Raw genomic sequence first — 24046 nt, 5'->3', positions numbered from 1 at the left:
GACAAAAACGTCACGAACAGGATTCGAACCTGTGCGGGGAAACCCCATTGGATTTCGAGTCCAACGCCTTAACCTCTCGGCCACCGTGACTGCTACAACATTATTATAATAGACGGTTTTATAAGTGAAATTTAAAAAGACATCATATACATGTCCAAACGTCTTCGAGCAATGGATTGTTTTGACGTACAGCACTGAATTAACTTGACCGTGAGCACTACATCCTGGTTATAGTCACGTGACGTCACTCACACGTCACGTGACTATAACTAGGAATTTCTGAAATCGCTGTCAGAAATTATTTGGAACGTCAGAGGGTGCATATTGCATCAACATATCTATGTCCAGAAACTGTAAAACACAGTGTAAAGAAAATTATGTTCGTACAACCAACAGTTATTTAAAGTAAAACTACTTTGACCCTCCATTCTTCCTAGTTCTTCCTATCTGGAGAAACGGTATGTATTAACGTAATTTATTTATTTAACTTAATATATTGCACGTTACGTAACACAACCGTGCAATGTCGTGTAGGTATGGTGCAAAATCTAAAATGTTTTTCATTATTGTTTTAGTATAAAAATTGTCACTTTCTCCGATAAAACATGTCTCATATATGAGGTAACATTAAGTTTGGCTACACACTAGCCCTCCAAAAGGCTTAATTCGATTTAATAATTGATTAACGGCTGTAATATACCTTTCGCCACTCGTCGTTTTGGGAGCTGTTTGGCTTCTCTGACATTTTAGCACCAGTGTTGAGGACCAAACGAACGAACCCCTTGATTTTCCCCCGAGACGTAGACGTTTTAATGTTAGTGACGTTTGGAATAAATAAATAAATAAAATAAACGAGGGAACTGTAGATAAACATTGTTTGACTCACGTGTTCTTTGTAGTTGTCCTGTTGCTTCTTTAACATTGACTGTCAACCAGTAGGAAAGACACCCCTTGCCATGCATTGAAGCTTGCGTTCAGCCTGAAGTTGTCAGCTAGCAGGTGTTGGTAGATCTCGCGTGATTGTGGGCCTCACTGCACAGCATTACATGTTGTCTTCTAGGGCAGCCTTTTTCAAACTGTGGGGGGGCGTGGAGACTTTCCAGGGGGGGCACGAGTTCTGTTTTTTTTAAAGTCCTAACTAAAGTTTAGCAGGTGGAACTTTTGGTCTCGCTGTAAACCGGGCTCATTTAAGTGACGTACCACCACACAATCTACACTGGTGACAAGGTTTGGATAATGGACAATGAAGTGGATCTTTTCTCTGCCATCTCTCCAAAGTTTCTACCTCATGTTCAAACTCAGAAAACCTTTTATTTCTCATTTTCTTCTGAGAGGATGAAAAAGATAGACAAAACCCGCTTATAGGCTATAGGCTATATATGGGAAACATGTAAATGTGTTATAAGTTATAGCACATTTACATGTTTCCCATAGTAGTTATTGAAGGCTCTATTATGCTCCAGAAAATCACCAAGATGATGTTTCAGTTTTCCCAAAAAATCCAAATGAGTTAATAGGGTAAGAGCAGCATTTTTCCATGTAGGAAGCAACGATGTAATCAATCCTGGAGTATGTCTGGTAACGTGCTGAGTACAATGAGAATTTTTGGCCAAATTATTACCAATTTGCCACGTTTACTAAATGTAAGTCTTTAATGAAAGCATTCAATGCATTTGAAGAATATAGACCTTGGTGTTCCCAGATGAACGATCTAATACAGGGTTTATGACAGCGTTAAAATCACCACCCAGTATAAGTTGAGTATCTGGTAATTGTAGCAGACTGTTTTGAACTGATGGCACAAACATTCGATCAAAGTCATCAAAGGTGCATAGATAGAAAATAGAAGTAGCTGAGTGTTATTAAAAGTGCCAGCCACCAAAACAAATCTACCACCATTATCTTCTAGATGTATTTGTAAACATCTACTAACAAGAATCAAAACGCCTTTGGACTAAAGCTGCAACTAACAATTATTTTCATAATCAAGATTCAAGATTCAAGATTCTTTATTGTTATTATACAAGCATAACAAAATTTCCTCCCGAGACTCTCAGCACACATTGAAATGTCCAATAAAAGCACTTAGAAAATAACAAATAGAAAAATAGAAATGAACAAAACAGAAAACAAGATAAAGTATTGCAGGTGAAGTGTGCAAATTGCAAGTGAACAGTGCAGGGAATGTATGTACAGGTGGAAAAAGGGGCGGTGGTATGATAAATATAAATATAAAGTGCATAAAGTGCAGCTTAGTGCAAGACCTGTGTCATCCACTACAGAGGGGGGAGGGGGTTATTGATTTCACAGCTCTGGGGAAGAAGCTGTCACTGATTCTTTTCATGGAGGATCTGATGATCCTGTACCGTTTTCCTGATGGAAGTGGTGCAAAAAGAGCGTTGCCCGGGTGGGTGGGGTCTGGCAGCACACCAGCTGACCGATAGAAGCCAAGAGAAGGAGTCCAAACTAAGCCGTACATTTGATGTGCTGGGAAAATCCCTGATGTTTTTGATATTTCAAAGCTGTGGGGAACCCACAATTTAGAGGTCGGGGTGCTTTGGAGAAGAAAAAAAAGAAATTCACATGAAAGAGTTAAGGGAAAAAGTGCCACTTGAAAGTGACCTGCTTTGGTAAATGCAATGTGCACGTTAAATGCACACACATACTCACACACCCACGCAAAATTACCTCCCCAAAGCTTGTGTGGAGAAAGGGGGGCGGGGCTTTGTGGGGGTGCCATATTTGCCATATATGTCAAAAATGAGGTAATTCGGACGGAAGTCCTTCAGAGCACACATTTAAAACCTCATGCTTCACATGATGTGGAAGAATGAAGAGACTCATGTTTTATACTATATTTGAGCAGGATCAAAAATAGTGATTTGAATGGGTTTCAATGAGCACACTTTGGTGCATAGGTGTGTTAGTGTGAGTATTTTAGTTAACGTTGTTTACAATGGACTAAAATAAAAAAAAATACAAATTGAGAACAATCTGGCAAATGTTTAACAATATGCATGAAAAAATTAAACACATATCCTAAGTAAAAGTCAAAAACACCAAAAGGTGTCTTTTGGTCTTTTGGTGTGTTCAGGTGCGTTTAAGGGAACAGGTTGAAATTTCCTTTCACACTGTACACTAGTTCAAATAATAAGCTTTAGGTTTGTAGTAGTATTTCCTATATACTGTATTTATGCAATCAGTAATGGTATATTGTATTTACTGTATATTTCTACTTTAGCTTTTTTGACATGTTATCTGTTTTTATATTTATAATTCAGTTTTGTTTTCAAATAAAGTATCTTGCCAACATTACCGTGTAGTGTATGTACACTTACACATCTTACAGGATTGGAACTAGCGATGTTGGAGCAGGTCCAAATAATGCAAAAATCCTCTACAGCGCTGTCCCGAGGCGGCATTGATTCGATTCCTGGTCAATGCAACTTGCAATTTTTCCAAATTCCTTCAAAGTTTGCAGAATTTTTAACATACCTTACACTTTAACATACGTTTAAACATACACAATCAAAGTATGGATTTTCAAAATGAGGTCCACAAATACAGATATTCGAGGAGCAATGAAACCTTCTACACTTCTAACATTAAAAATATAGTAATAAATTACCGATGGATAAATCATAAAAAAGCCATATAGAATATATTAGCACGAAATATATAAATGACAATAAATATGTGCTTAGTCGGAGATATATCTTTTGCTATGACAAAAAAAGAGTGTGCTATGACAATAAAAATAGCAGAATAATAAAATTATGTGGAGAAAAATAAGAAAAACTATAAAATGTGATTTTGCTGTCAAATCCACATAATTATTCATAGTAGCTGCATAGATGTATTTCTTTGACATTCGGGAGGAAACCGGAGAAAACTCACGCACACAGGTCCTAACACAATCCTAACAGCTCCTAACAAAGTCCTAGCAAAGTCCTAACACCTCCTCCGAACACAGAAAAGAGCGTTCCTAACCAGAGGGGCTTACACACACACGTCGAAAATGCAAACTCCAAACAAACGACATGACCAGGACGCGAACCAGCGACGTTTCCTGCTGTGAGGCAACAGTGCACCCTACTGGCCAATAACCACTGCATGTGTGTAACTCTTTATTCTAATTTTGCTTTTGAATGTTTTTTTTTTTATGACTTAACAGAACTCAAATGGCTGTTTGAGTTTGCTGACAAATGTGCTATGTGCCTTGGAAGTTTTAAAAAGTCGACAAAACGTACACGTGGGTTAGGTGGTCACGTGGCCTAGCTAGCTATCTGAAGGTCGCGAGTTCGATCCCCACTTGCCGCAGAAGTTTTCTTCTGCTTGCACTTGAATGAGAATTTGTATTCTTCAGATTTAAACCTTAACAGCTGCATTTAGTGTTAATTGCAGACAGTGGAGTGTTTGCTACGTCACAGCCTTTCAGTCGGTGTGCTGCGTGTCGCGGAAATTGAACGTTGCACTTGTTTCCAGGTGTGATGTTAGTACTGGCCGACAGTTCCAGGTACGTTTTAAACGTATTTGTTCAAGCGTTTTGGGGAAAAGTGGACGCTAACGTTAGCTGCATATGTTAGCTGTTAGCTAGATGTAGCTTCACTGCTGTGGAGAACTTGTTTTACAGATTAAAACGTCACGAAAGTCTCTTGTGTTGTATAACCAGCACAAAACCAACAGATTTTCAGCTTCAAATTTGTAACTGGGTGTTTTCTGTTATTTTAAAATTGTTCAAAAATACTTGTTTTTCAATCCAGTTAATATAACTTCCCCATTCTGTCAAGTATTTAAATTACTTGTCCATGATATTTATGAAACCGTATAACAACATATAACGACTGCTTGTATTAATATTGTTAATCCATTGTGGGTTATTGGAGCAGGACTTGCTAATAAGGAACTGAATGAGAACCCAAAAGTATTTTATTTTGAAAGATCCTCACACTACAGCTGGGGAGACACTACACAACCTACAGTCATTACCGATTGCAAAACACTTGGAGCACACACACCAACACATTTCTGTGCCAACTAGCTAATGCCCAGTGTCCCCAACTAGTGTTGACTGGAGCTGACTCTGCCCAAATGTGAATTGTGGGTTAAAATTGGACAAAAAAATCTTGTAGTGTGTGTCCCCTTTTCATTTAACTTCTGCTTCTATCTGTGTACATGTGCAGGTATTCAGCTTGGAGTGAATGAGATGGCTGAAGGCCACGCCAGGTGTGACAACCACAGGAGATCCACACCTGCCTCCTCCTCCTCCCCTCTGTCATCTCCTTGCCACAGTTCCACCCAAACATGGCCGCCAGCCAGCTCTCCCCCGCAGCCTCGCTGGATGAATGGTCTTCAAATGGGGCAAGACGAAGACTTGGAGGAAGATCACGTTGCCGTGCAGAGGAGTTCATCTCGGTTCTATGAGGAGCTCTTTTGTAGCAGCCAGTCTTGCGGGTCCTTGGTTCCTCCGGTTCCCCTGGTTCCCCTGGCCGGGGCCCTCCTGGCCTCCTCTCGGCCACAGAGTGATGCAGTGAAACAAGGCTACCTGGGGAAGATGGAGCGCAGCCACAGGCGATATTTTGTCCTGAGAGAAGGAAGTCACATTGGGCCGAGTCGACTGGAGTGGTACAAGAGCCAGGAGAAGTTCACAGCGATGCAGAAGTCTGCTAGCAAAGCTGCGCTATTCGGGTCGAGCAAGCAAGGGTTGGTATCGGTACATGATCTCATTTCGCACACGATTATTTCATACAACTCAATAATTAGGAATCCTAGACGTGTTTAGTTGATCAACTGAGTAGGGCTGCAATTGAATTGTTCTATTATTTTAATGTTCTGTGTTCTATAAATATTCCATTACTTTTTATCTACATTACAATGAATGTTGAACTGTATCTTGACCTGCTTCACAGGGTGATTTACCTGCGATGCTGTCTCGGTGTGAGTCGGACTGGCAGTTCCAGGAATGGCCACACGGTGGCGTTGTATGCCAGGGATCAGACCATGGTGCTGGTGGTGGGGGACCAGCAGGAACAAGAAGCGTGGTACTTTGCCATTAAGACACTAATGGAGGAGGAGCGAAAGGATGACGAGCACGGAGAAGGGTGTGATGAAGATGATGATGGTTATTGTACTCTACCCCCTGCTGCTTTCTTCAAAGAGGTGAGAATACACTTCAGTGTTTTTGTGAAGAAAATACATAAAACCACACACATTTTAAGTACCAGCTCTAAATACAGCTGCTCTCTTCACCCTTGTCTGAAGGTCTGGCCCGTCTCCGTGAAAGCCAGAGGTCTGGGTCGCTCAAAGTCCCTGACCGGAGAGACTCGGCTTTGCCTCACAGCTACGTCGCTCATCCTGGTCAGAGTGACCACCTGCAGCGATTTGCCGTCAGTTCCCATACCTCTGCTGAGCGTGCGACGCTTCGGACACTTGGACGGCTCGTTCTTTGTGGAGCTTGGCAGGTCGGCGCCCGATGGTCCAGGGGAGATCTGGATGGAAGCGAGAGACCAAGGTTATAAAGAAGAAATGCTACCATAAATCCAGATCCATACTAATGTTTTATTAAGTTTTTCAGCTGCATCAGCACTAATCTGCTAACAAACCTAATTTTCTTAAATTGATGATGAAAAATTAATGCATGTATATGTTTGATAAATAAAGGTTAAATAAATAAATTAATGAAAATAAAATGGAAAGTACTACTAATGAAAAGCAACAACGGTGAAAAGTCTGAATGGGCCTTAAGGCTGATACTCTTAATGTCTTGCTCTGTCCAGGTAACACAGCGATTGCCCAGCAAATCCACGAGGCAGTGCGGGAGGCGGTGCGGGCCCTGCGAGCTCTTCCTGACTTCAGCCGGTCACCAACTTCCAACCCCAGTCAGCCTCAAGCAGTTGTGTTCTCCAAACGCAGCAGACCCAAATACAGAGACAAGCCGCTTACTGCAAGGCCGCCAAGTTCTCTCCTGGTCCAGCCGCCCAGGAACTCTGACATCCAGACGAGTCCCGCACCGGCTTACGAAAACCCTTGCAAACCGGACAGAACCCTGTCTGACTCCACTGTCAGCCCTCTTAGAGCCCAGAGGGAGTCCAGCTCCTCTGAGTCTACGTGCAGCTACAAGGAAAAGACGACAGAACAATGCGGGGTGGAGACCTGTGAGCAGGGAGAGGAGCAGCAGGGAGGCCGAGGCTACATGATGATGTCCCCGCAGGGCAGCCACAGCTCGTCTCTGTCGCTTCAGGATGATTACATGACCATGGCGAGTCCACCGAAATGCCACTGGCCTCCGTCCTCTTCAACGTCATCTCTCCTTTCCAAGTCATTCAACAGGTGAGTTGCGAATTGTCGGGATGCACAAAATCAGCATCGGCTGATAATTACCTTATATTATCGGATTTCGGCAAACATCCTCCGGTATGACAAATAACTAAAACAGTTGGCTTAATAAGTTGCTACCTCCTTAACATCTATGCTAGAGCCCTCTATAGTTTGTTTATTTTGCCCAATAAAGAAAATGTATATGTAGATCACCTGTGACATGAGTATGAAAACATATGTTAATTTCACCACAGAAGAGACTAAATATCCCTTACAGTTGGGCGCAGGGAAAAACCTAAATACTGTATATCGTTATCAGTATCGGTTTATGTTGGATACCGTATATCGTGATATTTGCAATATTTTTTACAATATCGAATCGCTGCTACGCATGTTCAGACTTTTATTTTGAAAGAAATTCCATGTGGAACTGTAGCGCTTCATGCATCACGCAGAGACATTACAGACTTGGTTTTTGAGAAGGATGATGGCCAATTGGCAGTATTTTGGCTTTAAAACTGGAGAGGCAAAGTATCTAAATAAGATATTTTGTCCAACATGTTCAATAAAGTAAGAGAGGACAGCGGAGTTCTTCTCACTCACAACAGATTTATGGTCCAGTGTTGACATTTCTCACAGTTGGCAGAAGAGGAGATTTCCAATAAAGCCCAGTGCTTAAACTCCCGGAATATTAAGGTAACTTTCAGTTATAGTTATTTGTCATAGTATTCAAAAATGTTGTGTGTTGTGAATATGAAAGCAAATAGATATTGATTGAAGCTGAAGATTTTATTACGTCCAATTATGTTGGTAGTTTTGACAATAATTATGTCTATTTTGATCTATTTTCAACCCACTTTGACTTTTGAACTTTTAAATCTCTGAAGTAGTGCAGGACTAAAATTGAACTGTTCCTTTTCTTGTTTAGCTCCGCCTCTGACTCTCCTGTGCAGACATCACATCAGCCTCTGTGGCTGCTGACCTCAGTCCAACAGCCAGAGATGACCATCAACCCGGCACTGACCACGGCCTCTCCTCCCTCTCCTGCGCACAGTATTGTCACAAGTCGACCAGGTTGTACCAGGCCAGTGCAAACTGGTCCAAAATCTGATACACGGCAAGTGTCAAGTGAAACTGTCCCAGACCAACCTGCTGTTAGAAGATCCCGCCTGTCCTCCTGTCTGCTTTCTTGTTTACAAGCTGAGGAAAGATCCTGAGTGTCTATGACCTCAAAGATGAGTGACTTTATTTACTTATTCCTGTGCAGTAGCAGGTGACAACGATGTTTCTGGGTGTCATGGTTCACTAAATCAGCTTGTGAATCATGTGATCTTCTGCATCTGCATCTGCACTCTGCACTCTGCATATGTTTTCTCTGGTGCTAAAAGTATTTTGTGATATGTCTACGCCTCGGATCATGGACCTATGAGGTTTAGAAAAATAATATGTTTATTGATGACAATTTAAGTCCATTATTTGAGAATTTATTTAGTATGTGTTTGATATGTTTGTTTTTCGAAGAATCTGTGAATTCACAACACTTAAAATATAATGTTATTAAAAGAAAAAAATAAAGTCAAATGAATGCACATTGTCTTAAGTCTTTACTGACACATGCTTATAAGGTCTCAATAAGGACCAGCTAAAATGGCCACAGTGTCAATTTAAACAAACAATACTCCTCTAATACTGGCTTTCAGCAGTGCTATCACTAAATACAGACTTCTTTGTTAAATATTAAGATTTTAGACATTTCCATGCTAAATGTTGGACATTAAAAAACATGGATGCTGTGGGCTAGCCTTTGTTGGCAAACCTTGTTGGTAAAGACCTGTATGCAGTACCTATGTGTGGTTGCTCCAGGGCATTCTTTAAATTCTGAGTGGTTACTGACTGACCCTTTAATGCATGGCAAAGTCTGTGAGGGTGTAAAAATGATCTTTAATGAGGCAAAGGGAAAAAAATAGTAAAATAGTTTATTGTGTCAGTAAAGATCATAACAAAAGGCACACAGCTTGAAGAAGCTGAAGTTACTGCAACGTACTAGCAGACAGAACTCTGCAGCTCATAACTCAGCGAGAAGAACACGGAGCCTTGAGCAAAAATATATTCATATATAATAATTATACACCTTTTCTACACAGAGAAGCAAATCAAATATACAAAAGGCAGAAAACTATCTCGTTACAATGACTGTTAGCCGTAAGAAAGTACATGCTGTACGTTGGCATCAGAGTGCTACGGAATCAAAAATAGAAGCTGTACCTTTGTCATAAAACAGTTATAGGAAAACGTACGTTAAAATGTCCATATAACGCCAAAAATATTAGCTTTTAAAAACAGGAAAACGTACACGAGAGACAATTCAGTACACGTTATTTATAGGAGGTCTCAAAAAAAACAAAAACAATGATAGGTTCGTCAGGAGATGAATGCCATGGCTTCCAGATATATATATATATATATATATATATATATATATTTTTTACATATATATATTTATTTGGTTCAAAAACCAGATCCCAGAGTTCACGACATATGCGAGGACTATAGCAACGGCCATGCGACGAAATTGCCTCCAGCTTTAACCACAAAAAAATGTAGATATTGAAAATAAAACTAGTATTTTCACAGAATTCATGATATTAAAAGGTAAAGTGAATAAAACCTGTATTATTTTAAGATTAAAGTCATTGTATTGTGGTTACTTAACACATTGTGCATCATTTTAAAGCAAAATGTAGCATGTGCCATTTTCTTCCCTCAGAAACCAATCAATATTATATTTACTATTAATCATAGTAAATTTATTATTATTTATTATTTGTATAGTTGTGACAATATACGACTTTTTTTTGTGGAAAAACTACGTAATATTGACTTGTAGCCATATTATGCTTTTTCAAAATATTAATTTATTCCATATTATGAGCTTTTTAAGTAAAATTTTACATATCTATGCTGCTGGAATGATATATTGTGATTTTTTGTCTCCCGTTATAGACAGGCAACGGTTTTGCCATTAGAATTACAAGAAAAATAATAGTATAATAATAATGTTTTGTTTGAAAATTATGACTCCATCTTGAAATATAATTTTCTCTCAAATTGTACAAATTTTACAACTTTATAGTTGAACAGTGGCCCTGAAGTTGTGATAACAAATGGGACCAAATCAGGACAAAAATAGACGTACATACAGAGTTTCCTTTTTTGAAATGGGTTCAAATTAAAATGAGCAGTCTCAGATTATCCGATGTCTTATTGAGCAAATTAAGTGTATGCCGTAAGAGACATTTAACTTTAAATTTTCGAAAAATTCCAGCTGAGTCTAGTACATGTAGCCGTCAGGGAAAGTCAGTCCCTGTTTGCCCTGCTCGCCTGCGTCCGGAAGGTACGGACCTTCCTCATCAAAGCTGGGCAGGGGGAGACCGTCCTCCTCGCTGGGAAGCGGGACGGAGTCCGGGTCGGCCTTCAGCCTCGGCCTCTGGTTGTCTGGGAACGCCATGGAGAAAAGAGCCTCGGAGTTGCATACAAACTTGTAGACGTACCTTTCCCCTGCCACCTATGAATGAATGAATGAATGAATGAATGAATGAATGAATGAATGAATGAATGTTTATTTTGAACATCATAACAAAAACACATAAAATAGCAATGCAACAAACAAAAATATTGTTCAAAAAGAAGTAGGATGAAGCACATGCTTATCCAGTCCTACCCCTATTCTCTTTTTTTCACTGTAAATTCAATTTAAATTGCAATTTCTTACAAAACAAAAGGAGACAGGACCATACTGTGCCACATTACCATATACACTCAACACCTCCCCTTTCCTCTTCTCCATCTTAAAAATATAGTATTCTTAAGCATTTCCTTAAACTGTGTGATCGTTCTGCTTCCTTTGATTCACAAAATTAAATACACATGCTCTTCAAATTCTCTCCTGTCAATTAATACATTTTGAATGTTACCAGGAAGTAAATGATTCCTACAGGAAGGAACCAATCGAAAGAGATACTGTATATATTATCAATCAATCAATCAGACTTAAATTAAATTTTGAGAATAACGTTGAGAGAAGAATGTCGACTCGCTATTTAAAATTTGACAAAACTTGTATAGTAATTAAATGTTTATTACGTTATGAATTAGGGATGAACGATATTTGTTTAAAATGTATTATCAGATGTGACTAACGACTAAAACAGTAGGATCCTCCTTGCTTCCTGTATGACTATTATTTTTAATGTGTATTTATTTTGTACAATACATTTTTAATTTCACAACAGAAGGAAATGCAGTTGGACGTGAGGAAAAACAGATATATGGCAGATTATTGGCCTAGGTATAAAAAGAATAGAAAAAACTAAATAAATACACGTGTTGGTGTGATGGAGGAGGAATGTGTGAATGTTGCCTTTACCTTCTGCATGATTCCCTTCTCGTAGTAATATCTCAGTGAGCGGCTCAGCTTGTCGTAGTTCATGGCAGGTCGGTTCTTCTGCAGCCCCCAGAGCCGAGCCACCTGCAACATGTGGGAGCAAAACCTTTATTAAATATTCAGATGCGTAAAACTAGATGGTCCATAATATAACCACACCCATAGAAATTCACATAGGACTCTGTATTCAAACTTTCGCTAAATATTGTTATTGTTATTCTTTTTTAAAGTTCCCCCTGAATGACATCAGCCAAAGTCCCACATCCAGCTCTCGGGTCGGTGACTGACCTCTTCGGGGTCGATCAGTTTGAATTCCATGTTGCGTCCCGTCCACACGATCAGGTGACTGTTAGCTGGGTTGTCGAGCAGTGTTAGCAGAAACTGCCAGAGCTGCAGGGATCCACGGCGCTGGTATGGCAAACACTCCTGCTTCACTTTAGCTGCTACTACAGTTGGACACAGAGATGAAATGACTTATTAGCAGTGAACACTAATACATCCTTTTAAAAGGTCCAGTGTGTTGAATTGATGATATGCATGAAGCCACTCTTAGTTCAGCTCATTAACTTCTGGTCAGCTGTCGCTAAGGGGAAATTTGGACCTTGTAAAGTAACTTTAAAGCAGCTTTGAGTAGTCATCAATATTCAATTTCAACCAATAATTCATCCTAAACGTCACACACTTGATCTTTAAATCTCTTCACCTTCTAGTCTTTCCGGCACAACACACGTGTCGTCGTAGTACAGATGTGGCTCTCTGTCTTGGCCAAATCCTGTGGGGGCAGTGAAATGTAAAAATGACAGAGTACAAACGTAATAAAAGAAAAACGGTTGGCATCAAAGTTAACAACAACTCACCAATATTGTTTTGGTAAGAGACGGGAGACTTCCGAAACGATGACGACTGACAGGTTTGAACCTCTGGAAGACACAAGTCAACAACATCAGTTGTCTAGCAGCATGTCCTTGATCCATGTTTGTGAATCAAGCTGCAAATGTAGAACATTTTAACAGAATGCTTTTTCTTGTTGTTGTTGTTGTTGTTTAGATGTTAGATATCTTATCAAGATGAAAATGTAGACCTGAGTCGAAGGTGAAGTCTCTGGGCTCCTGTTTGATGGTGACGTGGTTGAACGTGGTTTGGTTCTGGGTCAGACCCGGACCAGGTGGCTCCTGCTCTGCGTATCGCGGGTCCACCAGCTCCTGTTTGAAAACTTGCGGGGGGCCGTGGGGAACCAGGGGCTCCGAGAGGTGGCGCTGGTACAGTGGGCGCCCATCCTGGCTCGTGCCGGGGTACAGTGCGTTTGTTTTCTTCTCTGGAGGCAGGAAGGGCAAGCAGGGCTCCGACAGCTGCCGCTGGAACCTGAGACGTTGAACAACAGCAGCAGCAGACTGTGAATCTTTCTTCTTGTCCCTGGTTAGGTTTCTGATAATATATAATAAAAAGGAATCAAATCTGCAATCACTGACCAGGACCGTGCGTGGATCACTCACCTCTGTTCCCTGCTGAAGCTGATCGGGGGACCCGGCAGAGCAAAGTGTTGATTTTGGATTGCGGGTGGGAGGCTGTGGTGGTGGTGGTGTTGTTGTTGTTGTTGGTGGTGGTGGTGGTGTGAGGGGCTCATGACAGGAACGTGGCTTGGGAGGCAGCTTGTGGCGAGCTGCGGCGCTGACGGCTGCAGATGTGTGGGGCCACGCTGGAGTGCAGGTGTGGAGGCCGGAGTCACAGCTGGTTTGTTGTCACAGGCACTGAAGAGGGAGGCGACAGGAAGGAGAGGAGAGTGTGGCGTTAGTTGGCGTGACATGATATTTGTGTTTGTACTGTATCATGCAGATGGGTGTGTGACATTCATGTACCTGTAATTATAAAGGCACATTACAGCTGAAGGCTTCCTGCAGGGGGACAGGTCTTTGGACGGACTGGGCTCTTGTTTCACTTTGCCCACAGGCGGCCCATGAAACATCACTGCAATTATACACACACACAATTAGAGGCAAGCTGAGTTACCTGACACAATAGAAAACAACTGTCTTATGAGAGTACAAATATTTTCAGCAAAACTGATTTCCAGTGCGTGCAGATCATCTGCAGAGACGACGACACCACGCCACTGACGTGTCCACACAAACAACTCGCTCACTAGCTCCGCACCTCTGCTGTTTAAACAATAATTAATACGCGTCGTACGTGTTGGGCAGCATCTGCCTTATCTATCAGTGACATCATGCCTTTTAAAAAAAGGCACAGCGGTTTTACTGCCTTCACCGTTTCCTGTGCCACACATACAGTAACTGTCATTTCACTGGCACAGATCTACATGAACGCTGTTGACACGACTGTGTCTTATGAACTTATTCACACTGACTGCATGTTCTGCATTGGACAAATTCATGCTTACTAGTTAACAGTTACTAGTAAATTGACAAGTGCAGTACCTGTTCAATATGAGCCTGTTTTTAACCTGCCAAATTTGAACTTTTGGGCAGTTATATATAGTCTGTATTTGTATATAATTTATACAGTCTTGTATAAAGAAGCTACAAGGGATACTTGACTGATACTTTAAGTATCTTACCAGAAAATGACGTTGGTAGAAGTTGAAGTCAGATGACAATCGTATGTGGTTTAGCATTGAGTTTGCACTTCCACCCAATAAATGTAATTCAACATTAAAAATATGCAAACCTTTATATTTTTAAATAATTCTCAAAAACAGCAAACAGGAGATTTGCGGGGTGACTATTTTGGCTGCACAATAACGCTTATTTTCCTAAAGTGCTTATGTACAGCAGCAGGTTATTGTCAGTGGCAGTGTTTCCTTAAACTTAATTTTTAAAGATGAAATCACAATATCAATTGTGACAGAAGCAAATTTGTGCATAGCGTAGCAACAAATTTACAGGGAAAAAAGCTAATGTATTAACAAGAACAAGAATGTTTGTTAAATTAATCAAAACTGAATTTTAAATGTTATTTAAAACATCTACACATACATCTTGAATAAAAAGTTTGGAAAAAATCTGAGACACTGCATAGCATCATTAATATACACAAGCAGCATAATGAAAGCATGCGCGTTGTTATAAATATATATATTTAAGGAGAAGCAGCTACTCACGGTTACTGGACTGGAAATCGGGGACAAACTGCTCATCGTCGGGAACCTGAGCTGTTGGGGGGGAAAACAACAGGAAATTTAAGTGAATCTTCTCACAACTTTCCTGCAGGCTTATATTATTAAGGACAGAGCAAGTACATGGTTGTCAATCAAAGACAAAATAGATGACGTGTCTGTTTTATGGTCTCACCCTCTGCAATCCAGATTTCTTGGAGCTGGCTCAGATCCTGAAAAAGCTCTGTAAAGCAATTATGACATAGGTATTACTTTCTAGAGATGGTCTGATACCAATATTTTAAAAGTACCAAGCTGTTAACGAAACACAAAAACATAATGTAACAATTGTAAAACAAACAATCTGCTTCTATTAAGAAGATATTTGCTGCCTGTGCTTACTCAAGCATTTATGTGAAATTTAAATATCCAATTTATAGACAGGGGCCATAAAACAACTGATGTAGTCCTCCCAGGTTTCCTCTAAAGCCAAAAAGACTCAAGTAAAGGTCCATGTCCTACCTTCTGTGTCCTGAGCTAACTCTGTGTCCATGAACTTCCTTTTCCTGGCACTGAGACACGTCTCCGCTTCCTCTGCATGACTTTTCTAGAGAGATATACGATGAGAAAACAGCTCAGTGAGCAAACTTTATTAACATAAATATAACGTAATATTAAATTGAATTCAATGTTTTTAAAAACTCACACTCTCTGGGATGAGGAAGGGAACCTGTTGGTCATAAAAGCCGTCCATGTTGCAGGAGTCTTCACTCTGGAATAAAGAGGATGGGGACACATTAGGGACATGTTGGTTGAAGCACTGAATTGGTTCTGGGCGTGTCCTCCTCGACCATGTTTGTTGTTTCTCTCCACAGTCTTTATGGCGGCTGTAAACGCTTCACTGTCAATGACAGCGTTACGCAAACTCCCGTAAACTCGCGCCTGACTGGGGTTTTTCGGGAAGATAAAGACAAAACATGACGTGCCAAGATGCTAATAGACCCACAGACGTGGCAGCTTTCTCCATTATCATCAACACAGCAAACATCCTCAGTAAAAAACACAACATTGACTAGAAAAAGTCTGGAAAAACATCTTTTAACCATTTTTAAAGCCAGCATTTATATTTATTTTTACAGGAAAGTAAATCCAAGTTTAAAAATGTACATAAACAGATCAGTTTTATTATTTAGAGTGGGGTTTTTTTGTCACTATTTTGAGATATGTGGTTTATTTATGTTATTTACATTTACATTCACGTATTCTATTGTTACGATTGTAGTTAAATAGGTCAAACAAATCTGACAAATCTCTAAATTTCAATTAATACTGGTTTCAAATTTACTGATATAAAAAAAAAGGGTAATTAGAAAAAAATACATTCAGGAATAGTGAATAGACAAAATACTGAAGGTGGTGTATGGGTGGGTCAAAATATCGATTTGGTGAGAAGAGAGTTTACAGCGGGATAATGGTGGCGAAAGCTACGTTAAGAGATGCTCCATCCACGTGCAATACACAGACTTTATGCACTTTGTTCTCTGTGTTGTGAATAGAGAAGTCCTGCACTCGTGATGTATTGCTATATGGTTGTCTTGAAATATATTGATTATCACAGAATTGTTCTATCGTGATACTATTGGTATCGTATCGTGAGGTACCCTGTGATTCCCACACCTGAGGTGGTGTGGTCACCACAGAATAATAACAATAATAATAATAATAATAATAATATTAATCATAATAATAGTAATAAAGGTGCAACCTGATGTAAATAAAGAGCTGCAGTCAGTGTCTGTTGATGGCTGGTGTTGTTTCTTGCACTAAGTGGAGGAATGTTGTGGTTTTATCATCAGCCAATGCATTCCTCTTCTCAACGGCTATTTCTCATGGTTTTTTTTTCCAGTGTGGAAAAGTAAAGTCTATTTATTTACAAAAGATATTTTTCAACATGATTTTGTAAAAGACTGTCCAGCTGAATTCAGCAAGGCAATCATGACAGCTGAGGGGGGCCTGGGCTGAGAAAGGGCCCCCGAGAACTTCCTGAAGAGAAGCAATGTCTCTGTACTATAGCCTCTTTTTAGTTTTTAGCACGAGAAATGCCTGCAGAATTCAGTGCAGCTTGAAAGTGGAAACTACCACACAATACAACTTAAACTAATTGTTTTATATTTTCATTTCCATTCTTAACAGTATGCGGCATTGATGTTTTAGATGAGTCTCTGGTGTTTTCTATTCTTTGCTAATTTCCCACTGGGGATTATTTAAGTATTGTCACCTTCAATTGTTTCCCCCATGAACACAGGCAGGCAGGAACCAAAAACAAGGGGTATGTAAATAAGAACCTGTATAATGTCGGTATTACTATTATTACACATGTATATACTAACAAGATATTATGCTCACGCAATTCCCGAATTGTATTACACAACCAAATATGCAATATAAATAACTATGGATACAACAGCAACAACAATAATAGACGCCATATTTATGTTTACAGGGACACAGATTGTCTACAACACACAGACGTCGTACTCTGGCGAAAGTGCTTTGCTTCTGAGACAGTTTTCTTCTGTGTGGAAACTGGAAAGTGTGTGGTGGTGGTGAAGTTTGGTCAATTAGAGGCCAAACTTGGCCAAACTGAACCATTTCACGCGCTGTTTTCGACGCGTCACAGTGTAAACAAAGGCGAGGCAACGTGAGAGATTTGTGAATGGAGCTCGGTGTGAGGCACTCTCGTGTGGTGGAGGTGGACCTCCTTGTTTTTCTCAATGAAGTGAAACTTGACCCGAGGAGGAGGAGGAGGAGGGGTAAGAGAGGGGGGAGGCAGCGGCTCACCATTGTGAAATACCCCCGTTTTCCACCGACCACGGAGAAAAGAGTGGCGGCGCCAACGGGCCGTGAAGGCAACGGCCCGCACGCGCACAATCAGTCGCCGCTGCAAAGATGCGGAGAAACGAGCGGGGACGTCGCCTTTGGTTTTTCTAGAAAATGGCGTTCGCCTCCTCGCCCATATCTGACTGCGAGTGGACAACAGCAACCACGAAATCACACAAAGCTCGCGTACATGCGCCTGTCCCTGTCTGACTGCACCGACATGACAAAAATCACAACAACAATAACATTATTAATAATGCAAAACTCACTGTGTGAAGTTTCTTGGCCGTGCGGGATTTTTCCTTCTCTACATCCCCTGCAGCTCCGCGACCAAATTCATCTCCGGTGGATTTTTCTCAATGAAAGCTGCGGTCGCTGAATCTGAGCCAAGTCCTGCGCTGGTCTCCCATTGGCCGGAGCAGCGAGTCAGTCAAAGAGAGAGCCAATCGGCGTCGAGGCTGCTCTGACGTGCTTTGCCAGTGTTTTTTATGAATGACTGCGTGTCATGGATCCATCTTTGAGCTCTCATCTTAAAGGGCCAGCGCTGCCATTCAATGAAATAACAAGGAAGTGAAAAAAGACACATAAACAAATACACAGTATGTCATAACTTCAATTCATAACATATTACTATTATTGCATGGTTAGATCAGAATAAGTTAAGACTAAGTTTTATTTGGAAATGGGAGTAACAAAAAAGAAGTCAGAAATGCACTAAATAAATTTTAAGTAGTAAAACAAATTTACAGTGACGTCATCACTCACTGCTCATAGGTAACATGTACAGTTGTAAAAATGATTTGGCTTGATGACATAATAACAATAATAATAATAATAATAATAATAAACACCATGTATTTATGCTGCATTCCAGTAGCAGTCACAGTCGTGGGTGGAGCCAATCTAGCTCCACCCTGACCACTTTACTCTGGTACCCCAAAGGAAAGGTGCCAAAAGAGCGGATCAATTGGTTATTTTGGTACAACTCCTCATGGATACACAGAAACCAAAAAGGACTCTGCCAAACCAAACCGTTCCACTCGGTGGGTTCTCTAACACATGGAAGGGAAGTGAGGTGAGGGATATTCAGCTGCAACAGTTGGAGAAGATACCCTGCTTCATCACATGCCCCAGCACATCCTCAGATGTGTAAGTACAGAAATACATTGTTACCACTGCAGGCAGCTTTATAACTGTTGCACGTTTGACAGATTTAATCCAATATCACACATGAGTGCCTCAAAGTCCATTCATCTTGGTGGGTGGCAGAGCACTTCCTCCACTTTTAATTCCACTTTGGTCCTTTTCCACTTCATTACCAGTCACAGTGGAGAGATCAGCCAGTGTGTCACCTGATCGTGTGTGAACTTGGCGTGCTTTTATGAGCCCACTTTGAGGTTTTCATGCAGTGACTCTGACATTGGATGATTGTCGACAATTTCAACAACGTTTTTAATCAGAAATAAGCACCATTATCCCCTTTATAACCTGGTAATTAAGGTGAATATCTCCTTTTTTTCATGTTGCAGTGATTTTTTTGTGCTTTACTTTGCAAACTGCCAGATCAGCATCGATGCGTGCCAGAACAGATCTGTGTGCCATGATAAAGGCTCCAGTTCAAACATCACATGACCTCAGGAGCTCTGTTACTGATTTGCAACACCACCTGTTTACTCAGCCATTACACGTCCAACACTGCAAATATGCCATATCACTGATTTCTATCCTTCCGCTTGGACAGATTAAAATGTATGAGATTATCCGACATATCCTGCAACAGGAAATTAGAGTCATGCAGTCGTTTATTATGTGAATATTGCATCTGGAAGCTGTGTTTATGATGTTTTTATTCTTTAAGATATGAATCAGTAAATCCCTTTGTTTTATTCCTCACATTTTATCAGTTTATGTTGGTTTTTGTAATACATTCCTTACAGAGAGGAGCGCTTACTCCACTAGATGGATCTATTATATAACCCCTGCACTCGTGGACGTTTTTCCAACACCTGTTGCTTCAACCTTCATGAACCATGAGCCTTAAATAGATGAAAATGAAATTATGACTGTTCTTTTGCAGTCATAAATGTTAACTTGAAACTTCAGACATTTGTTTTTAACTCAGTCTGAAGAGGCTCTAACGTTCTATTTTGTGTAGCTAATGTGGAAATAGTAAATGGAACTACATTTAATGACCACTCAAAGCACTTTGCGCTATGAATCATCGCTCATTCATGAATTCATGCTATAAAAATGCACACACAATGGCACACACAGCCAAAAATACCTTTTTATTCACAGGTGATGTGATACAAGATGGGTTCAATGCATACCAATGCCCCCAAGTGGCAGAAAACTAAAAGAAAAACACAATTTTTTGCAGCTCTTGTGTTTTTTCCTATGCAGTTTCACTGTTTTTACATCTAATTTTATGAATACAGTAAGTTTGAATGTCTGTTAGTTTAACTAATGAAGAAACAATAAAGCATACCATAGCACGTAGTGATGAATCCACTAGTAGTTAGTTTTTTCCAGTTTTTCCATAATCACGCGTTGTTTCTTTGTAGCCAATCAAATCAAAGCCACACCAGTGAGTCACTTTTATATAAATGTCAATGAAATGCTTTGCCAAGTCGAATGATTGTTATTCAAGTGAGATCTCAATTTCTTTTTCTTTGGTCACATTCGTACATGACATATGGTCAAATTGCTGCTACTTCTTTAGAACAATGAAGTAGAACAAAAAAACCAAGGACATGGTCTGCTCTGTGTGAAGTGGATAATGATTCATATATTGACCCAGGCTTACCTCATTGTTCTGATGCAGTTAATCCTATTTCACCAAACAATGCAAATGCAAAGGCGCAAAGCATCCCAGAGCCACTGGTGAGAGTGAGTGGAGTGAGCTGACACTGCAGGACATTTGGTTTGATATAAAATGCTTTGAGCTGATTTGGTGACACAGCAGGAAGGCACCAGAGACTTTAAGCGAGATGCTTAGTCATGATTTTTCACACTGCGCCACTAATTCATAATTTCTGGAGACACTGAACGAAGCTATGGTGATGTTATTCTCCAGGGATATAACACAAATACTATTGACATGGAAAACACAGTGAATACACTGAATATTCATTGTGTTTTGTCATAATAAGTTGCAGTTTACAGAGTTATGGCCACAATGATCTTTACCCTTTGTCCCACCACAATCTAATCACATAATCCTTGTGAACATTTGTGCCAATTTGCATTGCATTGCATTCCATAGATGAATATGATGAAAATGTGCTTTATGAGGTGACCGTGAGCTAAATCTGTGTTCACCAAATCCCTTTTTAGCTCATTGTTGACTCTCAGTAAGTATTTCTAGCAGATCTTATTAAATTATGTCTGCACTACTGAAAAAAATGCATCCAGTGCCCTTGATTTGGCCAAATATATCACACTCTGTAGGCCTAGAACTTGTTTTGCCCCCAGAGACCTTGTATTCAGGACTCACTTTTATTAGGCCAGTTCAACACTGATAAGGCTTCAATAATCACTAAAAGTTTTGTTTTGTTTTCAAGTATTTGGTTGAGTAGAGTAGTGTCTGCTAGCAAGGCACTATACCACACGTTTGCTGTGAGAATTTTATGCATACAAGAAACACACAGGTGCGTATGATTGAAAGTGGTTTCTATGTGTTCCACTGCCCCCTAGTGGCAAAAAAAGACCAATTGCTGTGTCTTCACTGATTTTACTACACTATATGGACATTACACCAACAGCAATACCTGTAATGATGTATTCAAATACATATTTTAATTTGAATATGGAGTTGGTCCCCCTTTTGCAGCTACTTTACTAGTTCAGTAAAGTATACTTTAGGTACCAGTGCAGTTAAGTACCAATGCTAGTACTGTTGTACTAGCAAAAACAGAGGTAAAGAGGGGGATAAATATTAGTCACTAAAGTAATTTTGCTCCTCTCTCGTCACGAAGAACCTTTAAGCTAAATTAAACAAAATTAGCTAATGTGTTAGCAAACTACTGCGGTTTTTTACAACATGTAGCATCATAATTATTGATGTAGAATAATCTCAGTGTCCAGTATTTATCACCTTTTACCTCTGTTTTTACTACAACATTTAATACAGTAAAGTAAAGTAAATAAATAAATAAAAACAAACTTAGCTTTAAGCTAAATCAAACCCTGGACCCTTGACCCAGATGTGTTAGCTAATTACAGACCTATATATATGTATATGTATATATATATATGTATATATATATATATATATATATATATATATATACTGTATATATATATAATCTTAATTTCAAAAATCTTACAAAAAGGTGGTTACGTACTGCAGCTTTAAATGTTCACGAGATCTCTTGTATTTACAAAATTTCATTTAAAATGAAATGGATTTTTTTTTGTCATTCCTCATATATTAGATGACAGACTACATACTTAGCCCTCCCTTATTATAAAGTGCCATGATAATAATGTTATGTGCTCTATCAATAGTCATAGAGTAAAATTTGAGTGCTCCGTCATTACCCAGTGCAAATTGAAAGGATAACCTGAAACAGCTGATGTGCTTTGTTGACCGCCCAAAACAAAAAACACTATTCTGGCAGAAAAAGCTGACGAGCCTGGTTATTGTTGTGTGTGCCACAATGACACATGTCATCCGTGGGTTATAAAGGCAGCCAGTGGAGCCTGGTGCTGCTGCTCCAGTGTGACCAAGGTTAGCTGACACAATGGGAAAGGTAAGTCTGCGTGTTTTCCTCTGTGTCTTTTGTGCCTCCGCATACCTGCGTGGATTACTCAGGCAAAACTGGTGGTACAGTAGCTGTAGTTGTATTTTATTCAACTTGTGCCAACAATGATGTAGATTCTGAAGAAAAACCCTCGACTAATGTGCTCCCAGATTATCTTCTACGAAGACAAGAACTTCCAGGGTCGCTCCTATGAGTGCACCAGCGAATGCTCGGACCTGCATTCCCACTTCAGCCGCTGCAACTCCATCAGAGTGGACAGTGGGGACTGGATGGTCTATGAGAGGCCCAGCTACATGGGCTACCAGTATTTCCTGAGGAAGGGCGACTACTCAGACTACCAGCGGTGGATGGGATTCAACGACTGTGTGCGATCCTGCCGTATGATCCCCACGGTAAACCTCAGCTGGACAAGTTTCTTTCTAAGTCTTATTTTTTTGCTTTAATATCAAATAAGTCACTTCATTCTCTCCGCAGCACCAAGGCTCTCACAGAATGAGGGTCTACGAGCGCTCAGAGTATGGTGGCCAGATGATGGAGATGACCGATGACTGCCCCTCCCTTTCCGAGCGCTTCCATTACAACGACATCCATTCCTGCAACGTGATGGACGGCTACTGGATCTTCTACGAACATCCCAACTACAGAGGACGCCAGTACCTGATGCGTCCCGGCGAGTACAGGAGGTTCAACGAGTGGGGGAGCATGAGTTCCAGGGTGGGATCCATCAGACGAGTCACCATGTGAGGAAACTGATGTTTGCACAGTTTATGTCAATAAAATAAGGTGATATAAATCTATCAAATACTCACTCTCTGTCAGTGGTTGAAGGGTAAGGGCGCAGGTCAGCACATGGTGCCGGCCCTGGGAATTTCTGTCCACATAGAATCCATCCATCCATCCATGCATCCATTGTCTACTGCTTTACTCTCCACACGAGGGTCGCGGGGGCCAATCCTTGCTGACACAAAGAAAAGCGTGTGCATTTTGTGACCTCTGCACAGTTATTGCTACTTTATATCACTACTAAAAATGCGAAATAAAACGAATCATAACTTTGATTGAACAATAGATAAGAATATGAGAAAACCCCAAATTCTTTAAAGCCTCAATTTGTGACCTATAAACTCATTCTGACCTCAACTCATTCTTTGCTGCTCTCGAGTGTCTGTCTCGTGTCTAACCTTAAAAAAAGAAAATTATTATTATTGAAGTTATAAAGATTATACATACTGTACATTCTGTAAATAACAAGATACCAACTATTGTTTGTTGTCAGTCACTGACGCACAAAAAACGTCTTTATGAGCTTTTTATAAATTACAGGCAAATTTGCATTGGATATTCACCCTAATGCAAACCAGTATTTTAAGAAAATTAACAAGATCACAAAAACAAGTTGCACTCTATTTTGCAAAATAAGAAAAACAAATTTTAGTCGACTTCCAGCAATTAAATAAAAGGATAACACTTATCAACATAGTGGCATTTTTACTTGAGTAGAATATTTCAGTCCTCTTCCACTTCTAG

General features: G+C 40.1%; 3 protein-coding genes and 1 non-coding gene across 8 annotated transcripts; 2 read left to right on the top strand and 2 right to left on the bottom strand.

The window, feature by feature from the left end:
- Window positions 1-8: 8 nt before the first annotated feature.
- Window positions 9-90, bottom strand: trnas-cga (transfer RNA serine (anticodon CGA)). Its single transcript has one exon. It is a non-coding gene; the product is annotated as a tRNA-Ser (tRNA).
- A 124-nt stretch (window positions 91-214) lies between these two features.
- Window positions 215-9272, top strand: LOC131445573 (insulin receptor substrate 2-A-like). 3 transcript variants are annotated; one of them, XM_058616424.1, is made up of 6 exons: window positions 215-458; window positions 5184-5703; window positions 5910-6159; window positions 6262-6511; window positions 6777-7329; window positions 8246-9272. In XM_058616424.1, exons 2-6 carry the CDS (start codon window positions 5207-5209, stop codon window positions 8532-8534), a joined length of 1839 nt encoding a protein of 612 aa, XP_058472407.1. In that variant the 5' UTR covers window positions 215-458; window positions 5184-5206; the 3' UTR covers window positions 8535-9272. The 3 variants fall into 3 exon arrangements, with proteins under 3 accessions (XP_058472407.1, XP_058472409.1, XP_058472408.1); XM_058616426.1 differs by lacking the exon at window positions 215-458 and adding an exon at window positions 4003-4115; XM_058616425.1 differs by lacking the exon at window positions 215-458 and adding an exon at window positions 4154-4516.
- A 4-nt stretch (window positions 9273-9276) lies between these two features.
- Window positions 9277-18180, bottom strand: LOC131445609 (ETS translocation variant 5-like). Of its 2 annotated transcripts, none has more exons than XM_058616427.1 (13): window positions 18023-18180; window positions 15580-15645; window positions 15396-15480; window positions 15070-15117; window positions 14880-14930; window positions 13618-13726; window positions 13255-13509; window positions 12843-13123; window positions 12619-12681; window positions 12465-12533; window positions 12050-12207; window positions 11744-11845; window positions 9277-10882 (listed from the first exon to the last, which is right to left on the bottom strand). In XM_058616427.1, exons 2-13 carry the CDS (start codon window positions 15625-15627, stop codon window positions 10649-10651), a joined length of 1503 nt encoding a protein of 500 aa, XP_058472410.1. In that variant the 5' UTR covers window positions 15628-15645; window positions 18023-18180; the 3' UTR covers window positions 9277-10648. The 2 variants fall into 2 exon arrangements, with proteins under 2 accessions (XP_058472410.1, XP_058472411.1); XM_058616428.1 differs by having other exon boundaries at window positions 12050-12204.
- Window positions 18181-18766: 586 nt separating this feature from the next.
- Window positions 18767-23321, top strand: LOC131476007 (gamma-crystallin S-1-like). Of its 2 annotated transcripts, none has more exons than XM_058654441.1 (3): window positions 18767-18902; window positions 22669-22911; window positions 22994-23321. In XM_058654441.1, exons 1-3 carry the CDS (start codon window positions 18879-18881, stop codon window positions 23261-23263), a joined length of 537 nt encoding a protein of 178 aa, XP_058510424.1. In that variant the 5' UTR covers window positions 18767-18878; the 3' UTR covers window positions 23264-23321. The 2 variants fall into 2 exon arrangements, with proteins under 2 accessions (XP_058510424.1, XP_058510431.1); XM_058654448.1 differs by lacking the exon at window positions 18767-18902 and adding an exon at window positions 22434-22507.
- Window positions 23322-24046: the final 725 nt, after the last annotated feature.

The sequence above is a fragment of the Solea solea genome, chromosome 2 (assembly GCF_958295425.1).
Source record: "Solea solea chromosome 2, fSolSol10.1, whole genome shotgun sequence".
In the NCBI taxonomy this organism is placed as follows: domain Eukaryota; kingdom Metazoa; phylum Chordata; class Actinopteri; order Pleuronectiformes; family Soleidae; genus Solea; species Solea solea.
This window is presented reverse-complemented; position numbering and strand designations above follow the sequence as displayed.

Coding starts and splice junctions, on each gene's coding strand:
- LOC131445573 (XM_058616424.1), top strand. CDS start 5,207: ATGGCTGAAGGCCACGCCAGGTGTGACAACCACAGGAGATCCACACCT. Junction 5,704..5,909: donor TTCGGGTCGAGCAAGCAAGG/GTTGGTATCGGT, acceptor CCTGCTTCACAG/GGTGATTTACCTGCGATGCT. Junction 7,330..8,245: donor CTTTCCAAGTCATTCAACAG/GTGAGTTGCGAA, acceptor TTTCTTGTTTAG/CTCCGCCTCTGACTCTCCTG.
- LOC131445609 (XM_058616427.1), bottom strand. CDS start 15,627: ATGGACGGCTTTTATGACCAACAGGTTCCCTTCCTCATCCCAGAGAGT. Junction 12,682..12,842: donor AGACTTCACCTTCGACTCAG/GTCTACATTTTC, acceptor TGTGTCTTCCAG/AGGTTCAAACCTGTCAGTCG. Junction 10,883..11,743: donor AGAAGGGAATCATGCAGAAG/GTAAAGGCAACA, acceptor ATTCATTCATAG/GTGGCAGGGGAAAGGTACGT.
- LOC131476007 (XM_058654441.1), top strand. CDS start 18,879: ATGCCCCAGCACATCCTCAGATGT. Junction 18,903..22,668: donor CCCAGCACATCCTCAGATGT/GTAAGTACAGAA, acceptor ATGTGCTCCCAG/ATTATCTTCTACGAAGACAA. Junction 22,912..22,993: donor CCTGCCGTATGATCCCCACG/GTAAACCTCAGC, acceptor TTCTCTCCGCAG/CACCAAGGCTCTCACAGAAT.